This window comes from Theobroma umbraticum, unplaced genomic scaffold, assembly GCF_002168275.2.
Source record: "Theobroma umbraticum cultivar Fairchild unplaced genomic scaffold, ASM216827v3 scaffold_86.0, whole genome shotgun sequence".
NCBI classification, from domain to species: Eukaryota; Viridiplantae; Streptophyta; class Magnoliopsida; order Malvales; family Malvaceae; genus Theobroma; species Theobroma umbraticum.
In genome coordinates this window covers 5,140,325-5,154,708 of record NW_018397263.1, presented here as the reverse complement: position 1 = coordinate 5,154,708, position 14,384 = coordinate 5,140,325, and the positions used below count along the sequence as shown (strand labels likewise).

Below are 14,384 nucleotides of genomic sequence, written 5' to 3'. Positions count from 1 at the left end.
AGATACTTATAAATAAATTAGAAGTCGAGGCAAGCAACTCAATCCATTTAAATAAGTTTAGAAAGAGTAGAAGAGATTCAAATAAAGTGTTGAAGCAAAAATGTAATCCTAGGCTTTTTTTTATTGATTTATCTAGTCTAAATTAGTGTTCTCGTTATTAGTTTAATTTCCTTTGTTATACAGTAGTTTTAATTTATTTGTTTGAATAAGATTAAATTGTTATAATTTTAGTAGTTAGTAAAATTTTGATAGTAATTTCTTGTGGGAATGATACTTTACTTTTCATTATATTACTTTTTAACGATATGTGCACTTGCGTGATAAATTCAACAACACCTTACTGTGATGTAAAGTTGTGAGAAAATTGAGCAATGTCTAGTCATTATGGCCAATCCATTTGGGTGGCTTGTATGAAATGTTAGAAGTAAGTCTCCAGCATCAGATTGACCTTCTTGGTCTATCCATCTAATTCTTGATGAAAACTAGTCAAAAAGTTAAGTTGTGACCCATCATCATGAATAAGTCAACTAGAATTTACTTGAGAAGCATGCATCTTTTTCACTCTCTATGTTTAACGAAACTCCCCATTACTTGACAATATTGGTCCTGAAAAGCTTTGCGGCGTCCATTGCTGGACACTTTTGGCTTGCTGTGATGAATGTTGCATACTTAGAGAAATTGTCAACCATGACCATGATGCAACCTAGTCTATTTACCTTAAGTACATCAATGATAAAATCCATGCTCAAACTCTCCTAAACGTCAGTTTGGAATTAGTTGTGGTTGTAGTAACTTTGTGGCCTTCCTCTATTCGGACTTATCTTACTGGCAAATAAGACATGTTCGTACATATGTCCCTATGCTGTTACATAACTATGAACAATAATACCCTTGTTCTACTAGCCCCAGCATGCGGTGCATTCTTGAATGCCTCACCCAAGTTTAGTTGTGACACTAGTTGAGTATCTCCCTTTAAAGCTTGCCATAGGATGGCATGTAAAACCTTGGGCACTTAGTGTATAGTAGCCCGTCTTGAAACCAAAACCTTTTAGTCCTCCCTTCTTTAGTGTAGTCCATTAATGTTTATGCTACATGTTGTGTGATAACCCTTTCTGATGTGCAATACAAGTAAGCCTTGTGCCTCGCTAACAAATGTTATTGTGGCCTTACGGCTAAGGGCGTTTGCCACTAAGTTAGTCATTCTCGATCTATACTGAAGTCGATAATCAAATTTGTTAGACTCAAAAATGACATATGTTTTGATTTGACAAAATTATATTGATTATAGTTGATCATAAAGCATTTGAAATGTTTTGATTCATCACTATAATCCCCTAAGGTTATAGAAATTTTTTACAAGTCTTTTATACATAGAAATGGTCAAAAAGGTTTTAAACATTGAGTTTTCAACTAGAGGAAATAAAGAGCAAACATTTCATTGGTCTATGACTACAACTTTTCCATACTTGATCCCACATGAAGTCAACCCTTAAAGCACAATTTCTAAAGATTTTAAATTAAGGGTTGACTCCACCTCTCTTATACTTGACCCCCATGATGTGGCAGCTTTGTAATTAATGCCTTTAGCGGCTATTTTCAACTCCAATTTGTTCTTAATGGCTACAATCTCTCAAAAGAGTATAAAAGAAGGCTTCCCACTCACTTTGACATAAGAAAAGACTCTGAAAATTGCTTCAACATTTGAGAAAGGCTTCAAATTTATTTATTCCTCAATAGCACTTCATTTAAGTCTTCCCTTTAAAGCATTCAAAGCCATTTCTTGATATTCTTGAGTTGATATAGTGAGAATTATTGTACCTATTCTATTCAAAGCTTAAACACTTAGCTTATCAGCCTTTAAAAGGTTTTTATTGCTATTCTTTCATTGTAAACACTCTTGTAAAGGTTCTAATTTAGCCTTAAAAAGTTAGTGTGCATTGTGCCTCCCATTAAAAGGCATTATAAGGCTTGTGCTTGTTCCCATTAAAAAGCATTGTGAGGGTTATGCTTGAGCTCGGTAAAAGGCATTGTAAAGGTTTCGCTTAATCCTATCAAAAACCATTTTCTATAGTAGATTTGAAATTCCTTGGTGAGTCAAAAAAGATGACATAGGCATATAAGAAAGCCAAACCTTTATAAAAAAACTTGTGTCTTTGCTTTTATTATTATTTTGGCTTTCATTGCTACAAATTTATTTGAAGAATATCAACTCCTTTGTTTTCACTTCAAGTTGTGAAAATTATTGAAAATTATTTCAAGAAAAATTAATTTTCACTTGGTTCACAAAGATTTTTTAAAAAGCCCAATTCACCCTTTGTTTGTCTTAGATATTTTGAGCCTATCTAACAAAATTTTGCCAAGAAATCTTGACACTGTGCTTGTTTTGGACTCAATTTCTTCTAGTTCTAAAAGTAGGATATGGCTATGTTGTCAATCATAAGCATGAAAAGTGCTTCGAGAAGATAATGCCTTTATGTGTGAAGACAATGTACCATGATAGTCATTTATTTTTCTTGGATTGTGTACCTCTTCTTCAGGTCGTTGAGCTTGTGGCTTTCATAAGCCGCTATATGTCCTTCTTGCATCAACATTTCTCTAATAGCGAAGCTTGAGGCATTTATGTGCACCTTGTATGACTTAGTGTGGTCAGTAGTGCTAAGACTAGTTTTGCACACAATGCCTCTTTAAGTTTGTCAAAGGCTTGTTGACTTCATGTGCTCCACTTCTAAGCAATACCTTTCTTTAACATGTCAATTAGTGGTGTAGTAATCGAAGAGTATTCTCTCACAAATCTTTGATAGTAGTTTGCAAGACCTAAAAATGAATGTAACACTATCACCTTTATAGGTAGATCCGACTTAAGTATGGCCTTGATTTTTCTAGATCCATCCGAATAGTTTTGACTCCAACTATGTGTTCCAAGAAAAGGATTTCTTGCATACTAAAAGAATATTTTCTTTCTTCAAAAATAGCTCACGTTCTTTTAGTGTTTTCATTACATGCCTAATGTGTTCTACATGCTCCTCTAATGCCTTCGAGTTGATAACAATCTTGTTCAAGTAAACAACCACAACCTTATCAAGAAATGGTTGAAGTACCTTTTTCGTTAAGGTGCAGAAAGTTGTTGGTGAGTTGGTTAGGCTGAATGGCATGATTAAGAATTCGTATGATTCGTAGCATGTCACACATGCTATCTTAAGCAAATCTGTGAAACGCCATACTTTTATGTAGTGATGTGCCTAGACTTCATATAATGTTAATCAAGATGGATGTGAATGGATTTTAATTTGATATAAGATCGGATGTAGAAGGAATTTTTCCCAACCTTATTGACATGAATTTCTCCCAAAAAAAATGGTTATAATGATATGGTGTGGATGAATGAATAAATGATAGGAGGTAGTGAAATTCCAATTTTTACATATAGTGGAAATTTGATGAAAATTGGAATTTTGATGAATTATGCGTTGGTGGTGATTATCTATGAGAATTCCTTGTCATTTATGTAAATCCTTCCATATTATTATGTTATGTTCATAGATGAATGATGGTAGAAGGAATTATTGAAATAAGAAGTGAAAAGAATATATTTTAACAAGTTTGAACTTAAAAGATCAATCCTTGATAGTTACAAGTTGATCTTATGGTAGAAATTAAGAAAATCTTGAAGAATTCATAGCCATAATCAACCAAAAAACAAAAGCATGAGATTCTTGAAGAAAACAAAACCATATTCAACTACAAAATTTGAATAATTAACTGTAGCACCCTTGACAGATCAATATATAAAGTATTTAAAAACAAGCCCTAGCCTTTATTTTACATTTTCTCAACCTCCAACTCATCCCAACAACCACCAAATCCTCCTCTAACCTTTAAAAACCCCATTGGACATAGATTCAGCTTGTGAAATTCAAGGCGAAGGCAAGATTTGGCGTTCTTGAGTTTTAATCACAATGTTTCAACCTAGCTTAAGGGTTTTGGAAATTTCAACTCATTTAATCTAAATCTGAGCTAGAATTTTGGGAGTTTTTGTTCTTCAACAAGGTTGGGAGGTAAGAATGATTAAGGTTTCATTATATATGATTTGGGTTTAAAGTATTGTGGGTTATTGGCATGAAACAAAAAAATGGATTTAATCGATTAGTTTCGAATAAGTGGGTTTATTGGAAAAAATATGAAATTTATGATAGAAATTGTTGAGTTAGGTTGCGTTGAGCTTGTGAATCATAAAATGAGAGAGGTTTGATAAAGTAAGGCTTAGAAGCACACTTTTGGAAAAGTGAGTAGATACAACTTTTTAAGTATTTTAATATGGTAAATCTAAACATGTTTTATTGAGTTTGTTTGACTTGCATGATTTGAATACTATGTTTACAAAATTAAATCAAATGATTTTGATCCAAATGTTTTCAAAGAGTTTTAGAATCTATATATGTATGTAAATATCACTTCCAAATGTTTTCAAAGAGTTTTAGAATCTATATATGTATGTAAATATCACTCCTATGTATTAGTTTTCAACAAGGGGGGACATGTCCCTTTCAAATGTTCTACTTCAAAAATTTCAATTTCATTATGACTAGGAAATGACAAATGCGTATGGACTTATGGATGACAAGTGACTGCAAGTCCCACTTTTATACTTGATGATAAACATGATGATTAAATATTTTTGGACAAATACGATTCATGATAAATTAATACTTACAATGTTGCTATGGAAAACCATAAGAAATGAATGCTTAAGAAAAGGTAGACAATCCCATCCTAAAACTTATGATATGTTCTCATTTAAGGAATACTAGAACCTGTGATACATGGTTCAATGTGATAGTATGTGAGGTAGTTCCACATACCATATGAGAAAAGTTTATTCAAATAAGTATGGATTATACAGAGATATGTGTGTGATATGTTGATGATATATGTATGAGAATGTGAAAGTCTATGTTATAATGAAAACCTTAAGTTGAGGTTGTAAGGATGGTGGTAAGAGTCCCGCTTGCAATGCTTTGATATTTTCCTAGCATTTTCATAAAGTGTGAGGTAACATTCCACAAGTGGTGCTAAAGCGGAGCAAACTACCTTTAGCTTGGGTTTATGTGGTTATCGTTTCCTTTAGGTAGGATCCGATACCACAGGTAAATTACAACTTTCTTGTTTTTACTAAAGTATTTTCATAAATGTTTAGCGTATTTAATGAACTACATGTTTATGGAAATATTGATTTCACTATGAAACTAAGACACATTTATAAAAAGTCTATGTTATGAAAGATTTGAAAGTGAAGTATGATTATCTCAAGATCATGTTTACATTAAAGATGCAATTTGTGCAAAATCTCTCCCCTTTGGCTTAACCCCTTCTTATAGTTACCCACCCAGTGACTCACACATTATTTTTCCCAATTATTTTTGTTTGTACATCAATCATAGCTCTCCAACCACCCAAGTCATAGAGATGTGATCAGTTTTTCTTTCTTGGTAGGTGATATAGTAACCTTCTTGAAAGAGTTAGGTCATGATCTGCTAGTCAAGTAAATCTTTTAACTTCCACTTATAAATGTTTGGTTATGGATGATTGTTAAACCATTGAATGGCAAGATATTTCTTATGATGTTATGTAAATGATATGAATGATGCCTTGAGGCCTTATGAGCACCTAAGGTGCCATTTTATAGAATTTATATAAAATGTACTAGGTGCAAGTATTATGAATGAAAACGTTCACACCTTTTATGTTAAAAAGTTCATAATTGTGTGAATTTGCCTAAGTAATGATGTTTATGATTATATGACTCATGTTATACATGTATGTTTATGATTATGGCTTGATGAACCTTGCATCGAGTAGCTCGCCTAGTTGCTTCTTGACTTCGGTTAACTCGAGTGGTGACATGAGATATGGCATGCGTGCTGGTGGTAGGCATTGAGCACTAAGTCTATGTGATGGTCAAACTCTCTTTGTGGTGGTAGTTTATTTGGTAGACTAGTAGGCATCATATCCCTAAAGTTTTCCAACACCTCCAATACATCTATTGGTGCCTTTGAGTGCATTGTCGCCATGTTTGCCCTTTTGAAAACTGTGGCAAAGGTTTCTACATTATGCCTTGCACCCTTTGCTAATTGTATTGCAAAGATTAATTTTAACTCAGCTCCATGTCCAAGTTGAACTCTTACTACACATTATGCCTTTGGGTTGAGTATGATGATACAATCTGTGAAACATATGAGTAATGCATTGATCCGATCTAAGAATCCCATACAAATAATCCATTCGTACTTGTTGTTCAATTTTCTACCCACACAAGTATATGTATCGTAAAAATATTATAATGATGAGTAGAGTGTCGATCTCATAGGGAATTGAATTATTTTTTTTACTATCAACTAATAAAATTACACACCCTAATTTTATCCAAACACTGAAATTTGAATTAAAAAATAAAATTTAAAAACTAACTAGTCTAAATTTACCCAGCAAAACTACTTTTCTAAACTTGATTGACTTTTAAACCTAAGATTATGATGTTCCTTAATACTTCATTTGAATATTATCTCTCTCTCTTAACTTAGGTTAATGGATTAAATTGCTAACTTAGAGTCCTAAATTATTTACAAGTCTTTATCGAGTTTCTTATAAAAATATCTCTCCTAATTAATTTATTATATATCTATATAAATTAAATTAAAGATAGATTTATTAAGTTCGTACTCTACTTTTGGCTACGTATGGCTTATAAGTGTATGTCTACCTTATATGCAAATCAAACCATCCAATCAACTAGGTGTATTTGATCATACGTTATTCTATTCAAGGTATACCTAAATCTCCTTCGTCAAGATTTAACTTGGGTTTTCAATTTAATCTAATTAGTGGCTTGTCAACTAGAAGCATCAAGACATAATAAAATAAATAACTTAAATCCATAAAATATAGATGAAAGAGAGATAAATATATCAGACTACGTATTAAGCTCAATAATAATGTTACATAAATGAATTAGTTCCCCATCATGTCAAACATCATCATCAAATAAAGTTTAAACATTAAAAACAAAACCAAGAAAATAAGAGAATAACGAAAAAATAGCAAAAATAAAAAGTTGTAATTTTAAACTATAAATCTCCTTGAATCCTTCAAATTCTTCTAAGCTTCAATGACTTTGTGGCTTGATTCTTAGCTTTTAATCTGGTGTTTTGTTCTTTGCTTTAACAGTTCTTTGAAAAGTTGTTTTTATAAGACTTTGAAATTAGGCCAAGTTGGGTGAAGAAAGAATTCAATTTCAATCTGGATTTCCTCATCATACTAAATGGGCCACAGCCTCAACCAGTTAATCAACAGAAATCGTAATTGCCCTAGGACTATTGCAATACTTGAATTTTGATAAGATTTTTGACCACTTTCCAAGCTGAACTAAGTAAAGTAGTAAACATCAAAGTTGTAGATTTTTCTCTTAACTTTCTAATGGTCTAAAAATAATTTCATTTCACCTTCTGTGGACAGAGTTATTATCGAAATACTGAAATATGTGTAGTAAAAATCTACACCTCAAAATTGCTCTCCTTCTTCCATTAATATTCTTCCTTCAGTAAATACTTACAAAAGCACAAATAAATCAACAACAACCTATCTTAATCACATTAACACCAAATTAAGAATAAAATTAACTAAAATTAGATTGACTCACCTAAATTAACTAATTTCAATAATTTAAATAAAATTTACTAATTTCTATGCATTACTACCAGAACTAAGCTAAATTACTATCAAAATTATGTCCAAATAACTCTATATCAGACCATTTTCAATAATCATCCATGAAGATAACTTCATCAAGTTCCTTACTTTGCCATGTGCCTAATTGTACCATTACTACTTCCAAAAGTCAAACTTTCTTCGAGTTCATAGTATTGATGTAGCCTACTCCCAAATTAGGTCATACCCTCAATTGTTTGGCAACACCTTCTAACAATGAGGCTCTTGTATCGACTAATGCCTCTATCTTCTATTCGTTGATCTTGATGTTAGCAAACATAAAACCTCATCTTTTTGTGAATCTCTTTTGTTGGGCTGCGTCTAAAACTATTGATCCAAGCTTCCCAACTTCCGAATCATGGTCATTGTCATCATGAGCAATAACCATAAGTTTAGCTTTTTGTGGGCACTTGTGGACGTAATGTGTTCCCCTACAAGAAAAAAAATAAGATCTTGGTGGATTTTCCTTTTCCTTAGATGCAACTTTCATGATGGTTGGCTTCTTGTAATCGCTACTTTCACTATTAGAATACTTGTCCTGATCACTAGTGTTTTCCCCTTCTCCTTGGCCTTCAGAGATTATGATTTGTGTTAAATTTTTTCAACTCCACTAAAGACTAGGTTGCGCTCACAACTGTCTCTGAAGTTTGAGATTAGTCCACGATTTGAGTCCATCCATAAATGAGAAAGGTGTTTTATTCTCACCAAAGTCTTTAATTTGCAACAAGAGTTTAGAGAATTGTTTGACATACTCCTTGATTTCCTTATGTTGAGATAGTCTCCTAAACTTTCCATGAGCTTCGTCATTTGCATTCTCATGATAAAACTCCTTGCAAAATTCACTCTAAAATTCCTGCTAAGTGTTGATGTGTGTGCCCTTAAGCTTTTTATCACATCTTTGGCTTCACCACAATAAGGCTATGTCAGTCAAACACATAACGGTTGTATTGACTTGTAAGGCATTGTTTGAAGGGAATTGTCTTGAAGTACTACTTGACTCTTTAAAGGAAATTGTTGACTTCCTTGGCTTCCTATTTTCCTTGAAATTTCTTTGGCTTTGGTACTTTCAAAGTGGCATTTGTTTGTGTGCATCACTGTGTGTGACTACCCTTAGAGATGTGATCTCACCCTTGAGCTCACTAATGTCTTGCCACATGGCCAAAATCAACTATTCCAATGTTGCATTGTGATGGGTTAGCATGTCCACTACATCAAATAGCCTTTCTCGAAGGTCAACGTCTTTGGCCTCTAACTAGTTCATGTTGGACCCGATTTCTTCTAGTTTGTCTTAAGTTTTTCCTATGACAACTTCCACCTCAATGACTTGGCTTTCTAGTGCAGACAAAGCATCACTCGATTTACCACTCTTGACGGTAGCTTGTGTTTCACTGCCCTCCTAGCTTGATGTAGTTTGATTAGCAGTTGATGCCATCTCTTTTTATTCTTCAATTGTCGAGTAAAAACTTAATAAGAGCCCTAATACCAACTGTTACAAGCTTAGAGCTTTAGCTAAAATCTGTGTGATACTTAGACTTGTGTATGAAGACTAAGTAAGCCTAATCTCGTATTGATGTTGAATATTGCAAAAGTTTAAAAACAATTTGAAGAAAAAGAATTGAGAATAAAAAGTGTTTTTTGCCTCAAAGAAAAACAAATACTTAAGACCCTAAGTTTGTTGCTTGGTGAAAATAAAAATGAACCTAAGAAGGCTATTTATAATGTGATAACCATCTAACCTGAATACAATTAAGGCAAATACTACTAAAGGAAATTGCCTAATCCTAGACAACTTCTAGAGCAAGCAAATAAGGAAGAATTCTATGCCCAACTGAATTCCTAGCCGCCTAGCCTAGTAGATTAATTACAAAGAGTCTCAACCTTAATAAGCCTCCCTAATCCATGTAGCCCTCATGCTTCCCATGTACGGCTTCTTTGATACAGCTCGCAGGTGCGTTGTCTGTGTGCATAGCCCTTGCGCAAGTTTCTCGGTTCAACTCTTATTTATGCAACATTGGGGTGCATAACATGTGTACAACTCTAAAGCATGTGGCCCGCTTACTTGCATTGTGTATTCATGCAACCTTTGCGTAGGTGTATGCAGCCTAATGTAGCAGCGTGTTGTGCATAAGGAACCCCTGTTCATATGCTGGCCGGATGGTTGGCTGGGTTGGACTCACGTGTCGTGTCTCCCCCCAAAAAAAATTAAAATTTTGATAACATACCTTTATTTGTTTGGAATTTTATAATTTTGCTTTGACAAAAATTTTAAAATTTTTATAACATATCTTTATTTTTTGGAATTTTATAATTTTCCATTACAATTTTTTTTGTTTGTGAGATGCCCCACAATAATTAATCAACAACTAATTTTAATAGACTTAAAGACTAAAATAAAACCTATTGTAATAAGATTATTCCCAAACCCCACCTCTCCAAAACTTATAACCATCATTTCTTGTTCTTTTCTTTCTGCCAAATAGAAGCAAAAAGTTATTTTTTTTCTTGCACTTTTTTGCTTGCCAAGAGATTCTCTATGCAGAAAACCTCTAGTCAATAACTCATTTTTCATATCATTATAATTGGTAGGTTTGGTTTATTTTTAGTTATTTTATTTTTAATATTTTCACCTTTGAACTTTTTCTTTATTTAATAATTTCTATTTGGTGATTTTGATTTAGGGTTTACTGTCTTAGCCAGTTTTTGTTAAAAGCAACAAAATAAGAATTTGATTAAGCATCTAAAGTTTTACTTATTTCTTTAGGGATTACTTGATTGTTTACTTACAAAATTATTTATATATATATTTTTTACTTAGATTCTTTTGAACAATTAAGAACAACACTCGTAATAAAATTTCTGATGATTTTCTTAGAAATTCGTTAATCATTGTCATTGAAAAGGAAATCATTCGAAGCTTTGATATTGATTTAGGGATAAATGCCTTCTACTCTATGAAAGACCGTTAAGTTCAATTAAAGATACATAATCTTAGCATGTAATAGTTGTTAAAAAATGTCTTTACTTAATACTTAACACATAGTTGGAGTTATGAAAAATCATCGAACTCGATTAAAGATATCAAATCTCAGTATGAAATAATTGTTAAAAAATATCTTTATTTTATACTTAACACGTAATCGAAATTATTTATATAATTTTTACATAAAATTTTTTCATTTAAATTATTTTATATTTTTATTAAATATTAAACTTTTAAAATGATCATTTTATAGATATGATCTTCATCTCATACGTAAAATTTTAACTCCACCGCTGCTTGAAGCAACGGATTTGCCACCTCTATATCTCACCTTTCTTCTACACGCTTTCTTTTCTTCTTTTGGTGTGCAAATATTCTTTTCCTGAAACAGATATGAACTGACCCTTGTACCAGAAATAAAAAAAGGTTCTGACGTACTCAATTCCAATAAATTTAGGTTTTGAATAAGTCGTAGATCATACGTTAGCCTCAACTATAAAAAGAAAGTAGCCTTATCTTATGACGTACGGTACGGTTAAACTACAAGATACATGCGTTTGATTATGTCTTTGATTTTTAGAGAATAATTACTCTTTGTAACTACTACTTTTGCTTTCCCTGTCATACTATCTTGCATTGGGTTTGATTGGACGTCTTTTCGGTTGTGGCAGAGCCAAGTTATCTTTCAGTGGAGTAATGACCCACACTCAACTTTTGGAAATGATTAATTTATAATATAAAAAATTAGTTTTTTTTCCATATTTACATCATTAAAATTAGTTAAGAAGTGTAAACAAGTAAGTAAAAAAATAAATTTCATTTTCAGTTTGCGTTTTAATTTGACAATTTTTAATAGTTTCCTTTTCGCTATGACTACATGTTTAGCTTATGAATTTAAAGAATTTTTTGAGTTGTATTTTGAGTGATTTTTTATTAATCACATTTTAACCTTATAAAAAATAAAAAGTTTGCTTTGTTGTTGAAATTCTCACCTTTCACTTTATTGTTAGCACACTTACAAGCTATAATTTGTTTCTTCGTTTATTTCTATGGATATACATGCTATATGTGTGTTAATTTGGTCCAAAGTTTAAATTTTTGAACTAAATATACATGCTATATGTCACTTTGCCATGTTTGAAGATCCCATACCAACAGGGATGTCTGATCAGGTTTGCTTGTGTAGCATTTGTGACAAAAAATTCATTGCATTTTCTAGTGTTAATCTGGTTGAGTATGGTTGTTTAAGCACCAGTTGAAACTGTATGTTGTGATGATAGGCCTAGTTTAATTCTGAACCAATGTGTAGAATGACTGTGTGGAGTGCTTGCTTTGGTTATTTGTTGACAAGGGGATTATTTTTGTGTACGGGAATGCCTTTGATTATGGGGACAGTGTGGGACAACGGCGTTGTTCCTGTGAATTGAATCTCGTATCTGGTGAGTTTTGTTTTTGCACTGGGGAGTATGCTCTCTTTAGGGTGGAGTTGTGCTGGTATGCCACTTCTTGTGAGTATAACATGACAAATATTCTCCTCTTTGTAAAGTTTTGAGGTGAGACTTTTCACCAAATGATGTGAAATACAACTACGATCTTTAAAAGGAACAAATTGCTCAAGTTAATTTGAAGATCAAAAGAAAAAGGACATTGCTTAGTTTTGGTCAGAACAGACTTGAAAACTGTTTTTCCCATTGACTGAAATGAAACTATAAAATATTTTGGTTGAAATATTCGTGATCTACATCTTCTCTATATAAATGGTTGCGCACCACTGAAGAAAATACCCAAACAGCCAAGCCTCAACTTTCATCATCTTCCCTGCTAAATTCAAGGATTTTACGTACGTGGGAATGAGCATTGCAATGCCTCAGAAAAGGTAAATTACCAACTCCCACCTAACTTTCTGCACATGTTTGATTTCTGCAGTACCTGTTAGGTTTTAAAGCCCTTTCCTGACTTTTGTTTCTTTTCGGTACCTAAGCCCTCTCTTTTTTTAAGAAAAGCTACTTAAGCCCTCTCTTAATTTTACTCCAAAGTTAATCATATTCTTTAGCTATGTCATGCTTGGTTTTGGAACATATTGAGAACGAATTTACATGTAAAACATCGAACATGCTCCATACTGAGAACGAATTTTCGATGAACTGAAATAGCATTGGCTAACCCCCCAAAAAAAAAAAAAAAAAGAAAAGAAAAGAAAGGAAAAAGAAATATCTTTGCCTGGTTTAATTCGTTCCTCTTCATATAATTCTGATCAGTAAACACCGACCTTCAAATATCAGGCTTGAAGACAAGGTGGCAATTATCACGGGTGGTGCGAGTGGGATTGGAGCGAGCGCCGTTCATGTTTTCCATGAAAATGGTGCCAAAGTTGTCATTGCTGATATCAAAGATAGCCAAGGCCAAGCCTTGGCTGACAAATTGGGTGAAAATGTTTGCTACATCCACTGCGATGTATCAAATGAAGATGATATCTGCAATCTCATTGACACCACCGTCTCCAAATACGGAAAGCTCGATATTATGTATAATAATGCAGGCATCATTGACCACGCAGTCGGAGGGATTGTGGATGCCAAAAAATCAGACCTGGAACGCTTGTTTGGAGTCAACTTAGTCGGTGCTTTCCTTGGAGCAAAACATGCAGCTAGGGTGATGATACCCCAGCGTAGAGGTTGCATACTATTTACTGCTAGTGTTTGTACTGCAATTGCAGGACTTTCAACTCATTCCTATGCAGCTTCCAAGTACGCAATTTTGGGGCTAGCTAAGAACTTGACACCTGATTTGGGGCAATACGGTATAAGAGTAAATTGCATATCGCCTTATGGTGTGGTAACTAGCGTGCCAGGGATTACAGAAGATCAGAGATCGAAAGTGGAACAAAGACTGAGCGATGCGGGCAATCTGAAAGGGGAAATTCTCAAGCCAGAATGTGTAGCAAGGGCTGCACTATATTTGGCTAGTGACGAAGCAAATTATGTGAGTGGACTCAATCTTCTGGTGGATGGAGGGTTCAGTGTTGTGAATCCTACCATGTTGAAGTTTGCTAACCTTGTTTAGTAACAAAGGTATAAAGTCATTGGCATTTGTAATTTTTCTTCTTTACAGGTGATGCGATGGAAGACTTTTAGGAGCTATATATATAAATAAATAAATGCATTCATTGTGGCGTCAGTTGAGTGATGTATTCATATATCATACTTCCATGATTGTCAATACAATAAGTAATCAATTGTGAGTTGCCTGCATGAAACTCGGTTACAATTGTGTTAGATTTCTTTGGATGGAGAAAGGAACATTTTAGATGCAAAATTCCAAACTTCTAATGCACTGCAAAGAATTTAATGAAATTTCATTTGAAAGGGTAAGCTTGACTTCTAGCATCCAACCAAAAATATAAATGTTAGTCGACAGGCACATGCTTCCAGCGAAGTCCCAAAATGCAGTAATTTTTTATTCAATTCCTCAAATGTGAAAAACCATATTTCAACACTCTGTCCCAAAGAAATAAAAAGTCCTCGACCGTCCCAAACATTTAATATACGCAAGATATTTATTAATTTAATTAATTATATATGTAGTACCATATACGTGTTAATGTTCTCATGTTTACTCTCGCCACTGATATCAATGTTAGCTC

At 33.2% G+C, this 14,384-nt stretch overlaps 1 protein-coding gene across 1 annotated transcript; it reads left to right on the top strand.

Moving 5' to 3' along the window:
* The first annotated feature begins 12,545 nt into the window (after nt 1-12,545).
* On the top strand, nt 12,546-13,950 carry LOC110420832 ((21S)-21-acetoxyl-apo-melianone synthase SDR-like). The gene is made up of 2 exons (XM_021434211.1): nt 12,546-12,617; nt 13,024-13,950. Exons 1-2 carry the CDS (start codon nt 12,592-12,594, stop codon nt 13,802-13,804), a joined length of 807 nt encoding a protein of 268 aa, XP_021289886.1. The 5' UTR covers nt 12,546-12,591; the 3' UTR covers nt 13,805-13,950.
* Nucleotides 13,951-14,384: the final 434 nt, after the last annotated feature.